Below are 15,659 nucleotides of genomic sequence, written 5' to 3'. Positions count from 1 at the left end.
CTCGAGAAATGGGCATTGACATGGCAAATGAGGTTCAACATGGATAAGTGTAAAGTGATGCATGTCGGTAACAAAAATCTCATGCACGAATACTGGATGTCCAGGGCAGTACTTGGAAAGACCTCCCAGGAAAGAGACTTGGGAGTTCTGATCGACAAGTCAATGAAGCCGTCTGTGCAATGTGCGGCGGCAGCAAAAAGGGTGAACAGAATGCTAGGAATGATAAAGAAAGGGATCACAAACAGATCGGAGAAGGTTTTCATGCCACTGTACCAGGCCATGTAGCGTCCAGCACTGGTCGCCATACATGAAGAAGGACATGGTACTACTCGAAAGGATCCAGAGAAGAGCGACTAAAATGGTTAAGGGGCTGGAGGAGTTGCCGTACAGTGAGAGATTGGAGAAACTGGGCTGCGTCTCCCTTGAAAAGAGGAGACTGAGAGAACAAAGGGATTGAGGGGTACAGATAAGAACAGTGGAAGGTTTAGAGATAAGTGTAGAGGTAGGTATAAAATTAGTCAGGGACCGATGCTCAGGCAATATGCCTGATGGGCCGCCTCTGGTCTGCCCCGGCGGAGGCGACTACTTATGTTCTTATGAAACATTCAAAATACTTAAGAGAATAGACTTAGATAAAGACAGATTATTCATCCTCTCCAAGGTAGGGAGAATGAGAGGGCACTCTCTAAAGTTGAAAGGGAATAGATTCCGTACAAACATAAGGAAGATCTTCACCCAGAGAGTGGTAGAAAACCGGAACGCTCTTACGGAGTCTGTTATAGGGGAAAACACCCTCCAGGGATTCAAGACAACATTGGACAAGTTCCTGCTAAAGTGGAACATATGCAGGTGAGGCTGGACTCATTTAGAGCACTGGTCTTTGACCTGTGGGCTGCCGCGTGAGCAAACTGCTGGGCACGATGGACCACTGGTCTGACCCAGCAGCTGCAATTCTTACGTTCACCATGTATGTATTTTCCAGGGTGTACATTTGTTGTGAAGTTTTGTATTTGGACAGAGGATCTGGTTTTTGGCTGTCTCCCAGTGCTAACAAAAATAAAACACATCCATATATTTTTATGATGACTAGTTATTGGTGGATGGGAAGCTGGAGACCTTGATCTGGATTGCTTTAGATTGCCCAGAAATATTGGTTACAGCTTGGTTCTTGGTAAGAAATGTATGACTGGGTTTTTCTATCTGGTCCCTTCAATGCCTCTGAATATCTTATTTTATTTTTCTCCCGTTAATGCATAGGCACTCTGGCATTATGGTAACTTTGAAAGAGGTTTACTAACTGAATAACTTGGCCAAATACTTCTGCCTACACTTCTGATATTTTTGTTTCACAGCTAGGAATATTTTTGTTTTAATATCAATGTTTCACTCTGTTGGTTAGTTTGGGGATATTCTTTTTTCCTGTTTGAAGGATCCTCAAGCCCCTATGGGTGGCATCCCCCCCCCCTCTCTTCCTGGTTGTGGGGTTTCCAGGTCTGTCCTTTCACCCTAAAGAAGAAAAAAATATCAACAGTCTACCACAGAGTAAAACAGTGAGACATTTAATATGACCAGTATGACAGTCATAAATGGTTATCTTAATTTTGCTTAGTCAAACTTTAAATATCACTGAGTTGAAAAGAAAGCTCAACCAACAATAACTGCACTGACAAAAACTGACAATTTTCAAGAAGGTACTGAAGTATACAGAGATAGATAGTCAAGCCTAAAGATAAATCAATCTCAGTGTACTCTTTAGGAAAATAATGCAGTGGAATAAGCATATCAAAATGTGATTCCAAAACAACGTCCTGTTGTAAAAATTAGAATAGTGATTATTTGATTGAAAATATAAAACAACTTGCAACCTACCGAGTTTTTTCTTAATAACTTCTAGTATACTATCAGAATCTCGAAGCATGCAAGGTGTCGTCGTGCAGATCTGAATGTGGTATTTTCCTACTGGCTTGCGATTGAACATTGTATAAAATGTTGCTACTTCATATACTCTCATGGCTGGCATTTGTAAAATCTCAGCAACCTGTAACAGTGCAGAAAAGAACATGTGGTCTTTGTTTAGCAAACAGAATCACTACTTAACACCGATTTCTTTTGCACTATCGCATGCAATTACTGCATTATCAGAGCCCCCATTTTACTTTGTAATTTTTTTTTTATTTCAATGTGCTTTAAATATGGAATTTTTAAATTATTTTTAAATGAACACCATTAACATTTTATAATGGGACTTTTGAAAGTATTAAGCACGTCAAAGGCTGACATATTAACCAACATAAGAATTGCCGGTGCTAGGTCAGACCAGTGGTCCATCGTGCCCAGCAGTCCGCTCACGCGGCAGCCCTTAGGTCAAAGACCAATGCTCTAATTGAGTCAAGCCTCACACCTGTGTACGTTCCAGTTTAGCAGTAACTTGTCTTGAATCCCTGGAGGGTGTTTTCCCCTATAACAGACTCCGGAAGAGCATTCCAGTTTTCTACCACTCTCTGGGTGAAGAAGAACTTCCTTACGATTGTACAGAATCTATCCCCTTCAACTTTAGAGAGTGCCATCTCGTTCTCCCTACCTTGGAGAAGGTGAACAATCTTCTTTATCTACTAAGTCTATTCCCTTCAGTATTTTGAATGTTTCGATCATGTCCCCTCTCAACAAGATCTGAATAATGACCAGACAACAAAAAGGTGGAAAAAATGCATTTCTATGACAGCCAGCATACACAGTGCAAGCAAAGGGATATCAATACCTCAGGAGCTGAGGTAACTGTATTTTCAGATCTTCTGACTGCATCACCTTCCCTGCCACCTCAGATCACGATCACCAGGACCCCCTCAGGGGATTTAGGGAAGATACACGGTCCGGTTCCGAACCTGGCATACCTCCACGGAACCGCAGCAGCCTGCGCTCTACCACCTAGCGGACAAACCAGGGCAGAGATGGCTCCCGATCTGATCTGCAGGCTGTCTGGAGGGCTTACTGCAGGTTCTGCTAACAGGGCACCCCCAGAAGCAGACAATCTTTAAGGAAAAGTCTGTGATCACCTGCCGAAAGATCACTACCTCAGAGTGAATCCGCAGCACTTGGGCAATACCCACAGCACAGAACCAAAAAAAAAAAATACTAGGAATTGAGAAAAAAATCGCGAGCAGCAGAAACTAGAAGTTCTCAGCAAGGCTGCAGAAACAAACAGAGCTTTGAGGGGACTGTCTGGGGAGAGGACCTCAGAGAGGGGGGATGGTTTTATTTGTAAGTTCTGAAGCCAAGGCTGGAATAGATGCAAGACCAAAGGGTAAAGCTTCCAGAGGTTATTGTCCAAGAATTGCTATTAATTCACTGTATGCATAGGTGCACCTTACATAGGAAAAGATTGGAAAAAGGGAGAGAGAAAAGAAGAGCAAGAGCAGACTGTTTTGCATAGATTAGCATCACTGTACATTTCTCCATTTTCCCATATGAGTAATAAGAGAATGCTAGAAAAATAATTTAAAATGACTAAACTAAACTAAACCTTAAGTTTGTATACCGCATCATCTCCACAGAAGTAGAGCTCGACACGGTTTACAGGAATAGATATAGAAGGAACTCCAATGAAAGAGAAGTACATAGTAAAGAGAAAGTTGAGAGGGATATAATATATTGAATAGGGAGAAGACAATTATATTTTAGAGTAAAGCCAAGTTTTCAAATGTTTCTGGAAGAGTTGGAGGGAGCCTAGACTCCAAAGCGGGGCAGTAAAGCTGTTCCACAGTTCGGTGATCCTGAAGACGATGGATGTCCCTAATTTTCCTTAATGGGATATGCCTTTTAGAGAGGGGAAGGATAGTTTGAATTTTTGAATGGATCTGGTGGTGTTGGGATTCGAGGAGTTCCAGGATAGTGGAAAAAGGGGAGGAAGGATGCCGTGTAGAGATTTGAAGGTTAGGCAGGCGTATTTGTAGTGGACCCTAAGGATTACTGGGAGCCAGTGAAGCTTAGACATAAGCGGGGAGACGTGGTCAAATTTGCTTTTTGCGAAGATTAGTTTAGCTGCGGTGTTCTGAATCCGTTGAAGTCTATGAAGGCTTTTCTTTGTAAGGCTTAAGTAGATGGAATTACAGTAATCCAGTCTGGAAAGAATGATGGATTGTACGAGGACAGCGAAGTGTTGTTGATGGAAAAAGGATCTCACTTTCCTCAACATGTGAAGATTGAAGAAGCATTTTTTTACTAGGGAGTTAAGGTGATTGTTGAAGGACAGTGTAGAGTCAATGATGATGCCCAGAACTTTGCTTGAGTGCTCAAGTTGCAATGTGGTGCCAGAGGATAGTGGGATGAGGGTGGGTAGCTGATCTAATTTTGGGCCGAGCCAAAGTAGTTTTGTTTTGGTCTCGTTTAGTTTCATTTGTACGGTGAGGGCCCAGGAATGGAGGTTCAAAATACATAAAGAGATGTTTTCAGAGAGATTGGTGAGATTGGAGTCGGTCTCGAGGAGGACAAGGATGTCATCAGCGTAAGAGTAAAGTGTTTCCAAGGGGGATAGTTGGAGGCGTTTCAGGGAGGACATATAAATATTGAAAAGAATCGGGGATAGAGGTGAACCCTGAGGAACTCCACAAATCGGTTTCCAAGGGAGGGACGAGGAGCGTAAACGTAAGAATTTTGAGAACCAATCTAAGACTGTTGAGTTTATGCCAATTTCAGAGAGTTGGAGAATTAGTATGTCATGGTGGACAATATTGAAAGCTGCAGAAAGGTCAAATTGAAGAAGAACAGCAAACTTATTGCGAGAGTGAAGTTGTTGGACCTTTGAGATTAATGAGGCCAGTAGAGATTCAGTGCTGAAGTTGGGTCTGAAGCCATGTTGGCAGGGTAGGAGAATGAAGAATCTCTCAAGGTAGATATGATGGATTCCAACATCTTGGTCAGGAGAGGGATGTTCGCTATTGGGCAATAGCTGGAAGGTGTGGAGGTGTCTAGATCAGCTTTTTTCAGTAGTGGGGATAAGGCGATGTGTCCCATTTCAGCAGAAAATAGGCCTGAAAGAAGGGCAGAATTTATAAGTTTAGTGAGAGATGAGATGGCTTGTGTGGGAATTTTCTCGAATAGGTAGGAGGGGAAAGGGTCCAAGGTGCAGTTGCAGGATTTCAACTTAAGGCAGAGTTTAGCGACCTGGGAATCGGATACGAGCTCGAAGGCGGTCCAGAATCTGTCTACAGGGATATGGTTGGCGACGGTTAGTGTAGGGTTGGAATCGGTGTGCATCAGGGAGTTGTAGGAGGGTGTTGGCGGGAACGAGCGTCGTAACTTTCTCATTGAAAAATTTTGCTAAATTGTCGGCAGATAGAGAGGAGGGGAGTATGGAGTCATTTTTGGAGGATATGGAGCGCCAGATGTTAAACAATGTATTGCTTTGGTTGTTAGATCCAAAGATTTTGTTACCGTAGTAGATCTTCCTTGCTTTTTTTAGTTCAGAATTGTAGGACTTAATATTAACCCTCCAGGACTATCTATCTGTGGGGGATTTAGATTTTTTTCCATTTGCGTTCCAGTATTCGACATTTCTGCTTCAGTTCTCTGTGATATGGAAGGTACCAAGGGGCCTTACGGGAGAAGGAGATAGTTTTAGTGGATAGTGGTGCGAGGGAGTGGTAGGTGGTCTGAGAGGGTGATCCAGTTGTGCCAATTGGATTCAGGATTTGGAGGGCTAGGAATGGTGGAAATTAGTTTGAGGAATTTGGTCCAGAACAATTCGCTTGCAATTTTTTTTCGGAAGATAATGGAGTTTGAGGGACGAGGTGGGGATCCGAGGTGAGACATTAAAATGGGGAGGCAGAAAGCCCCAAGGAAGTGGTCGGACCAAGGGATTGGTTCTCAGCGAGTGTCATCGACCGAAGTTTTGTAATCGGTGAGATTGAGGAAACTAATGATGTCTAGCGTATGCCCCTTTTCATGGGTTGGAGAGAGTGCTGGGGGGGAAGCCTAAAGAAGTGAGGAAGTTAGTGAAATCAGTTGCATCTTTGTTGGTGGTATCGTTTAGGTGGAGATTAATATCTCCAATGATTAGTAATCTTTGATATTTGAGGAAGGCGTTTGTGATGGTCTCGAGGAGGGGTTAGAAACATAGAAACTTAGAAATTGACGGCAGATAAGGGCCACGGCCCATCTAGTCTGCCCACCCTAATGTCCCTCCCCTACCTTCGCCCTGTGAATAGATCCCATGTGACGATCCCATTTGGCCTTAAAATCAGGCACGCTGCTGGCCTCGATCACATGCAGTGGAAGACTATTCCAGCGATCAACCACCCTTTCTGTGAAAAAGAATTTCCTGGTGTCAGCTCGTAGTTTCCCTCCCCTAATTTTCCACGGATGCCCTCTTGTTGTCGTGGGACCCTTGAAAAGGAAGATATCTTCCTCCGCCTCTATGCGGCCCGTGAGATACTTGAACGTCTCGATCATGTCCCCTCTCTCTCTGCGCTCGAATGAGTATAGCTGCAATTTGTCTAGCCGTTCTTCGTATGGGAGATCCTTGAGTCCCGAGACCATCCGGGTGGCCATTCTCTGAACCCCAGAGGATTTGTTCCAGGGGGATGGTGGATGATATAATAGCAGGATGCCCAGTGGGTGAGGATGGAGTTCATCATTGACAGAGATTAGCATATATTCTAGAAAGGCCTGGCTACCCTTTTCGAGAAGCTGGACATCGAAGAAAGATTTGTGGAGGAGTGCCAAGCCACCTCCTTTTCGGTTAATTCTGGGGGAGAAGAGGCCTTGGTAACCGTGGGAACAAAGCTCGTACCAGGGGGCCCAGGAGTGGACTAGGAAGGGCAATGCATTGCTTCCTCCTCCCCCCACCACTAACCCCTTGTGTCCAACACATCTTTGCTGGCAGGGATGCCAGGGCACCACTAACCAGATAAATACACTGATGCTGCTCCCCTCACCACACTGCTTCCTTAAGGCAGAGGTTGGTGCATGCCTTCAACTGCCTAATTCTGCCTTAAGGAAGCAGTGATACTGTATTTATTTGCCTGGCAGGACATTAGCATCCCCGCCAGCAAAGGTAAAGCAGTAATGAAGTCCGGGAGGGGGCCTGAGCCCAAGGTCCTCCCACCCCCACCTGCCACCCAGGAGCTATGCTATTGCAATGTACAAAAAAAAAATGTGGCCCTTTTTGTTTAAAAAAAGGCAATGAATAGTGAAAAAAAGATCATACATTTCAGCCAGAACAGTAAAACAAAATTAAGCCATTTGCTTCATACCTTGTTCATAGCAGAAATAGGCAGCCATCCATTCTGCCTTTGAGCCAAATCCAGTATTGGGATCACAGCAGCTGATTTATGTCCCTCTGGGTAGTTTTTTATAATAGCTTCTATTCTCTAAGCAGAAAAAAAGACAGAATATAGAAAGTAAAAGTTAACAATAAACAAAAGAAAAAAAAGTAACACCACAAAAACGTTTCATTGGAGAAATTTAACACATTTGACTAGCTTAAAAGCACAATATACTCTTCCTCAGGACAGAATGAGCCTGGATAACTATTAAGTCAGGCCAAGCGCACTATATTTCATGGAGATGCAAATACAGTGCTGCTGCTTCCAGCTTTGCACTGCTTCCTTCATGGAGGAAGTTAGGGGGTGGATCATCAGAGTGGGCAGACTAGGTGGGCTGTGGCCCTTTTCTGCTGTTATTTTCTATGTTTCCTTAAGGCAGTGGTTGGTGCATGCATTCAACTGCCTAATTCTGCCTTAAAGGCACTGTATTTATTTGGCTTGCAGGACTTTGGCATCCGCACCAGCAAAGGTAAAGCGGTGATGAAGTTCTGGAGGGGGCCTGAGCCTGAGCCCAAGGTCCTCTTTCCTGTGCATCTCCACCACCATTTGACCAATATCCCTTGTTTAGAAGATGAGCTCTTCAAAGACATGTGAGGAAGCCACACACACAAAAAAAAAATAAAAAAATCACCAAGCATGAACAAAGTATGACTATGCTCTCAGCTGCTAAATCGGCAAAATCCCAGTCACCTAGACATTATTACAATCCCAGACATCCATCTACTTCCTACAAAAGATGGTATACTCAGCCAGCTCCAGTACAGAAACATCCTAGACAACAGCATTTTCAAAAACCTCAGCTGAATAGCACTCCTTGGAGAGAGACCTCTGGCTGGTTTCAGCCTCTAAGTTTGAGATTACACTCTTGAGGACTTTCTTAGAGAAAACAGACTCCACAGGGTTGAGGGGAGGCATGCTGGCCTAGTGCCTAACTTTCAGACCGCACCTTCAAAAAGAGGAGAGTCATGTGATGCAGTGAGGAGAGCAGACGTGTTGCTGCAGCTCCAGAGTCCTGTACTGCTTTGATCATTAATCAGCACTTTTCTTGCTCTATGGACAAATTTTTAACTCCAACTTGCAGTAAGATGGCCAGTAAAGCCGTGAAAAAAGACGAAGACAAGGCTTGCCAGGCTGAGGACAATATGGCAGCCTCATCAGTTGGAGTTTACCAATGGACAGTTGCTCCTACTTATCTCAGTGGTCACGAGAGTGTTACATCTACAGATGGAGAAAAATTGTCAGGCCAATTGACGCACTTAAGAAAGTCTTTGTTGGAAGACAGATCATCATACTGGTGAGTTAGAAACTCGCGTGTCCTCCACGGAGGATTTAACATATGACAAAGTGTCTGTCAAAAAGACATCCGACGCTTAAAATTAATACAAAACACGGCCATAAAAATTATTACTAACAAGAAAAAATTTGACCACGTCACTCCTTTGCTAAAAATTGCACACTGGTTACCAATCCACCATCGCATTACTTATAAAATTGCCTTAATCTCCTTTAAAACTATGGACTCCAAGGAATCTTCTTTTATTCATATTTCCTTATTCCTCCTGATCCTCCAAGAACTTTACAATCTGCCTCTTAGCACCTTCTTTATGTCCCATCCTTAAAAATTGTTAGTACACATAGGGCAATTTCATTCGCCACAATAGCCCCTACAATATGGAATTCGTTACCACCACATTTAAGGTCTGAGAAAAATCTAGATAAATTTAAGGGTGGTCTTAAAAGTTTCTTATTTAAAGACGCTTATGATTGCCAAATTCTGCTTTATTTATATTCAACACTGATATGATCCCTCTCTTTTCCCTCTTGTTTTTAACCTTAATTGTTTTCTTTTCTTTTAAAATTGTATTTCTCCCTACCATCCTGTTGTTTCCATGCAAGTATTGTCCTGTCATTAATAAGTTTGTTAATTGTTCCCCATTTTAATTTTTTAACTGTTAAATGCTTAGAATGTATGACTAACGTTTTACCAAATTTTAATAAAACTTGAAACATACGGTGGAGGAATGGCTTGAGCATTTGTCCATACTGATCCGAGAGCATACTGACAAATCAGAGGATCTTGAAAACTGAGCACAAAGGGACAATAGTCACTTTGTTGGTTTGCCAAACACCTCGCCAAACAAAAATTGGGAACAGTACTGCAGGAGTGGCTGACCAAAGAACTTCCCCTCCCAGATGGAATGAGTACACACTGTTTTGAACAGGCCCATTGAGTTGGCAGATCGGAGGGTAATCAGCAATGTCCCAGGGTGGTAGTGGCAAAGATCTACAATTAACTTTATAATTGCCATAAACCGGACTCTCTCTCCTATGATGGCTCTTCTATGCATATTTTTCTAGATTATTCATAGGCCTTGCCAGACCGGTGTCACTGTTATCAGCCTATTTGTTCATCTCTGACAGAAAAGAAGATCTGTTTTCTTTTCCTCTACCCAGCTGTCCTTAAGATACAGCTTAATGGAGTAGGGAAGGTATTGCAGTCCATGGAAGCTGCTCAAGAATGTTTACAGAAATCGACTTTAAAAAAAAAATTTCAAATATTTTATTTATTTTCAAAATATAAATACAAGTTTGACAATAATCATTAGAAATGTATGATTACAAGTAATATACACATATACAGTAGTTAATTTAAGCAAGAAACCATCTAATTGTACCATCATCAATGATATTCAGCAGAATGATGATTATAAGACAATACAATTAGTGTCTGTCAAATTTATACAGCAAAACCAATACGTACATGTAATTTCAGTAGAAATTGTGTAAGATTTCCCAATGAGCATCTCTAATCGACTTAATTTACAATAACATTGGATTTTACACCGAGGCACTGCATGCCAACGATCCAAATCACAATAAGATTGGACTGGTCTCCATATTCTGTGGAATGAATTAGTGGAATGATGTTTTTCAGCAATAACGCTTTCATATTTAATAGTTATACAGACAGTATTCCACTTTAAATAGATTCTTCCAGCAATGCAATATGTTTTTTATAGCTAAGAAAAGTAAGATATTAAGAAGGCGGGCAAAGGTTGGGTAAGGCCATGTTGTCCTAGAATGATGATTTTAAGGTGCAAGGGTTCTTGAATGTTTAAGATGGTGGGTATAGTATTCCAAACTCTGTCCCAATAAATCTTAACATATGGGCATTGAAATATCGTGAGGCAACATGCCTATGAATTTTCTACAAGACCAGCATAAATTGGAGCCATTATTAGAAAATTTGGCGAGTTTCTGAGAAGTCCAATGTAATCGATGAAATAGGAAATATATTGATTGAAGGACTGACGCTGATCTCATCATCAGCAGAAAAATATATGTCCGGGTGCCATGCACTCATCTGTGAAATGGATACAGAGAAGATTTGTTTCAACAATGCGTACTAATGCTGCCCGATTCAGGGAAAAAAATTTTTGATTCGATTCAGCCTATTGAATTGGTTTTTCGATTCGATTTTCCTGCCCAATTGGATGTGTTTTGGTTTGGTTTTTTCAAACATCCTGGTGGGTTTATTTTATAGCCTCTTCATCCCCTTTGCCTTCTCCTAACCACACTGATACTGTGGTATAAATAAAATAAAACAAAAAAGACTTTTCCTCTCTCTGTTAAATCCTAGCTCACGTTTGCGGTCTAACACCAGCTCTGGCAGGATACATGTTTCAAATCTGACATATTGTAATCACAAAACAGAAAATAAAATTAGTTTTTCTACCTTGTATTGTCTGGTCATTATTCAAATCTTGTTGGTCCCAAGCTCTGGTTGTCTTCTGATAACTTGCTTGTCAGGGTCTCCTTCTTTCTTCATGCTAACCATTCATCTGCCATCTCTGTCCTCCCCTTCCGTTTCTTTTCCCTCCCCAGGAGGTCTGGCATCTTTCCTTTTTTTCATCTCCCTCCACAGACCCACCTTTTCTTAACTACTCTTTCATCCAGCATCTCTCCCTCCTTCCCCATCACCCCAGGATCCACCATCTCTCCCTTTATTTTCCCAACTACACTCCTATCCAGTATCTCTATCCCCTCTCCACACCATCCCTTGAGTCCAATTTCTCTCCCTTTCTATTCCTTCCCTCCCTAAATCCCATTGTCCATCATCTCTCTCCATCTCCTCTATTTTTAAACCCATTATTTCTTCTCCCCCAAAGTCCAGCATATGCACGTCTCTTTGAACCCTCCCTTCCCTCCCTCCGTTACTTCTATACCAGGGCCACCCCACCCCTAAAGGCTTGTTCCCCCCTTGAAGGTCTGTATCCCACCCCTGAAGGCCTGCCTGCCCCCCCTTGAAAGCTTGTCCCCCCCCCCCTTGAAGGCCTGTGCCACCATCCCTGAAGGCATGTCCCCCCCCCCTTGAAGGCCTGCATCCTCCCTGAAGGCCTGCCTGCCTGCCTGTCTGTCCCCTCTGAAGGCCTGTCCCACCCCGGAAGGTCTGCGTGTTCCCCCTGGCCTCCCCGCACCGTTTACCTTATAGGAGCAGCCTGCAGAGAAGATTGCGGTGCTAGCGATCTTTGCAAACTGCTTCTGAGCTGTTTCCTCTGCCGCGGTCCCGCCCCTCCTCTGACATCTGAAGCAAGATCGCATTGGTGCATTATAAATGCTTGATGGTATTTTTTTAAAAATCTGGAAAGTTGACTCCACCGTTTGAATTATTTTTGAGTTTGTGTATTGCAATCCTTGGATGTTTGTTTTTCCACAGAAATTTGCACAGGCTTTTTCCAAGTCACAATATACATTCTTGTGTAGTAGGTAGGGCAGCATACTCAGTGCATAATTGATTTTAAGATGTATCATCATTTTAATCATTGCAAGGCACCTCCACCAGGTGATTTTTAGCAGTGGCCATCTATGTGTTAATTATAGATAGCAGGTATCACACATTTAGTTTTTCAGTATCTTCCAAGGTAGGACTAGATATTTCAATTTGTTGGCACCCAAGTAAATCCATAGGAATTGATGTTTTGTTTATCATAATTGCAGTTCAGAGGCATTAATTCTGATTTAGTCATATTTAATTTGTAACTAGAAACCAACGCATATGATTCAATTTCCTTAATGACTTGAGGGATAGAATCTGGCGTTAAATAGAGCATGATGTCATCTGCGTAAGCAGATAGTTTAATTTCACTATCACCTAATTTGTATCCATGAATGTTTGAATTTGTTCTTATGGCCACTAATAACGGCTCCAATTCCAAGTTAAAGAGTAGCGGAGATAGTGGACATCTTTGTCGAGTGCCTCTAATGGATTTAAAAGAAACAAAGGAATGGTCATTAATGGAAATGGTAGTCGAGTTTCTTGATTTCATAGACTTTTGTACATTGTTTTGAACAATAGGAGTTACCACTTAACTTTATTCGCTGATACAGGTTTTGTGCCATTTCATAATGTGTTCAGGGCTTCTTGGGTGGTTCATTTTGTGTTTTGGGTCAAAGAGAGCATGGGAGGGTGGTGGGGAGAGTATTGTTTTAGTGGTTGGAGCCTTTAGTATGCGTGAGTGGTTAGATAAGTTTGTTATTTGATGGTGGGCGTGAGTGTTGGGCACTCCTTCTTTGGTTTCTGGGACATATGTATCTGGTACATGGCTCTTGCTGTCTCCTGAGTGCTAGTCAGGGACGTCACCTTTAATGGAATGTTGATGGCATTACGTCTCCCATCAAGCGTAGTAAGATTCTAAAGACCCTCAACAGGCACAAGGCCACAGTGGCTTGTTTGCAGTCCTATTTGAGCAACGAGGAGCATTTAAAGCTCAAGCAAAAAGCTGGGTTAGAGAAGTCTTTTACTCTTCTGGAAGCCACAGGGGAGGAGTGGCTGTCCTTATTCATAAATCAGCTCAATGTAAGGCAGAGCTTTTGCAGAAAGATGCTGAAGGCCGATACCTCTTATTACGTCTCCAATTTCTAGGACAAGTAATTTTATTGGTTGTTTATGGCCCTAATAAGAATATTTCTCTATTTTTTCATCATCTCCTCTGTGTTCTTATCTGTCACAGAACTTAATAATAATAAACAGTTTATATACCACAGGACCGTGAAGTTCTATGCGGTTTACAATGATTAAAAATGCTACAAATTGAGTAGAACTGGCAGGTTAAAACTAGTGAATAGCGGCTCTAGAGATCAGTTATTGTGGGGAAGATTGTACAAATCAACTGCCTAAGCACTTCAGGAACAAATATGTTTTTAGGTGTCTCCTGAATTCCCCATAAGTAATTGTGGTAGGGGATATGAATACTGTGATGGATCCAGCCCAAAATAGATCTGCAGACTATGGATCTGCTTCTGCAGTAGGCTTTTACCCACTTTTGTGTCCACATTACACTTAGTCTATGCTTAGAGGGTTTTGCACTCTTTAGAACGTGATTATACTGCAATAAAAATTATTACCCATTCTAAAAAATATGATCATGTCACACCTCTTCTGCAAAACGCACATTGGCTACCGTTTTCATATAGAATAACATTCAAAATTGCACTGCTTACATTTAAAATTCAGAAAACTAACACCCCAATATTCTTACATCGGTACTTAATACCTTATTCCCCAGCTAGATCTCTTAGATCAGCAGATCAATACTTACTAACCATTCCATCATTGAAAGTAATAGGCACTAGAAAAAATACAACCTTTTCTATTTTTGGACCTCAGCTCTGGAACAAATTTCCAATCTTTCTGCGCGCCAAAACCTCTCTAGAAAAATTTAAAAGTAATTTAAAAAGCTACCTTTATAAAGATGCATTTGAATCTTAAATCAGATAATTTTTTCCCTTCTTATGATTTCCCTATTTATTCGTAGATTCAGTCCTCTTTTAAAGACATATTTTTAACATAAGTTTCATTTAAATATTAATAATATATATATATATATATACACATACATACACACACACACACCTTTCCTAATGTTGTTCCTCCCTAAATGTTTTTTTTTTTTTGTTTTGTTTTTACAAATATAATTTTATCCCTGGATTCCTCATGTATTTTTATCATCTATGGATATGTTTTTATGTCTGTTGTTTAAATGATTCATTTATTTCCCTAATTTTATTTTTGTTATATGCATTGAAAATATTTGAAACTGCGTGTAAATCAAAATTTCAATAAACTTGAAACTTGAACTCTCCGGGGCCCATGGCTCAGTGGGTGACTTGCTCCCTCAAATATCTTGGGTTGTCATTCCAGTCAATTTAAAAAGCCTGTACACTGTAAATGTTCATTCTTTATTATTTGACACAGCTGTAAAGCTGAATTTGTGGACAGTTTATCCTTTGTCTTTTCTTGGTCACATACATTTGTTCAAAATGGTGTTATTGCCCAAATGGTTATATGTATTTCTTTTTTTTATTATTATAAATCTTTATTGAAAAATTATTTTTATAAAAAACAACTGAGAAGGAACGGAATTAAAAATTTTTGTTGAGGGCCTATTATGCTCCTAATAGAGCATACAGAGCAAAACTGTGTGCGGGAGATCATTGTCTTAAATGTTTACAACCACATGCTACACTTGGCCATATATTTTGGTTATGCCCTTACATATCTTCCTTCTGGACGCAACTAGTTGCTTAAGTAGCAGGCATCTGGGGTAGCACATGGTGTTTGCATCCCAGTTTTCTCTTTACATTGACTGCACGATTACATCCAATACGCCCTGGCTGTAAAGCTTTTCTTCGACGGACTTTCATGTTGGGTAGGAAATACATTCTGACCTGCTGGCTTTCTCCACAACCGACAACGATTTCTCATTGGAGAAACTTAATGATACAACAAGTATTAATGGAGCGTCAAGACAACATTGACTTGGACTCACGAGTGGGGCGCTTGTTTCAACAGTGCTGGACGCCATTTTGTGCCATGCTGACTCCATATATTAGAGCCAAGATTTGGTATTGATATACTTATCAGAACCTAGGAACCCTATGGTAATTGTGGCTGCTGTTCCCTTGGAGGGTCGGTAAGTGGGGGAGGAATGAAGGGGTTGGTTATTGTTCGTATACTTATAAGCATGTTTGATGTTTGTCTCACTGTATTATGTTGTGTTTGTTTATTTTGGAAATATCAATAAAAATTATTTAAACATAAAAAACAATTACCCAAATCACAATAATATATCCATTCTAGGAATTTACAATTTACCAATACAAATTCTTCATCTATCAAGATAGGAGGTTAACATAAATAAGAAAACATATACAACATTAAATCAGTTGTTGCTAATTCTTACACAAGCATTAGGTACTCATCCAGAGTTATATTGACTATACCAGGAATCAAAAAAATTGCCAACGTTTCTGGAAGGCAACCAATTGATTCCTGTG

General features: G+C 41.2%; 1 protein-coding gene across 3 annotated transcripts in view; it reads right to left on the bottom strand.

The window, feature by feature from the left end:
• NDUFV2 (NADH:ubiquinone oxidoreductase core subunit V2) overlaps positions 1-15,659 on the bottom strand; it is a 124,952-nt gene that overhangs the window by 59,967 nt on the left and 49,326 nt on the right. For all 3 annotated transcript variants that reach the window (XM_033934057.1, XM_033934058.1, XM_033934059.1), the window contains exons 4-5: positions 7,251-7,367; positions 1,870-2,038 (exon numbers count right to left, since the gene is read on the bottom strand). In XM_033934057.1, the coding sequence (XP_033789948.1) occupies positions 1,870-2,038; positions 7,251-7,367 (286 nt within the window). The remainder of the gene's footprint in view (positions 1-1,869; positions 2,039-7,250; positions 7,368-15,659) is intronic.

This window comes from Geotrypetes seraphini, chromosome 2 (assembly GCF_902459505.1).
Source record: "Geotrypetes seraphini chromosome 2, aGeoSer1.1, whole genome shotgun sequence".
In the NCBI taxonomy this organism is placed as follows: Eukaryota; Metazoa; Chordata; class Amphibia; order Gymnophiona; family Dermophiidae; genus Geotrypetes; species Geotrypetes seraphini.
The sequence above is the reverse complement of the archived record's forward strand: the minus strand, read 5'-3'. Positions and strand labels throughout refer to the sequence as shown.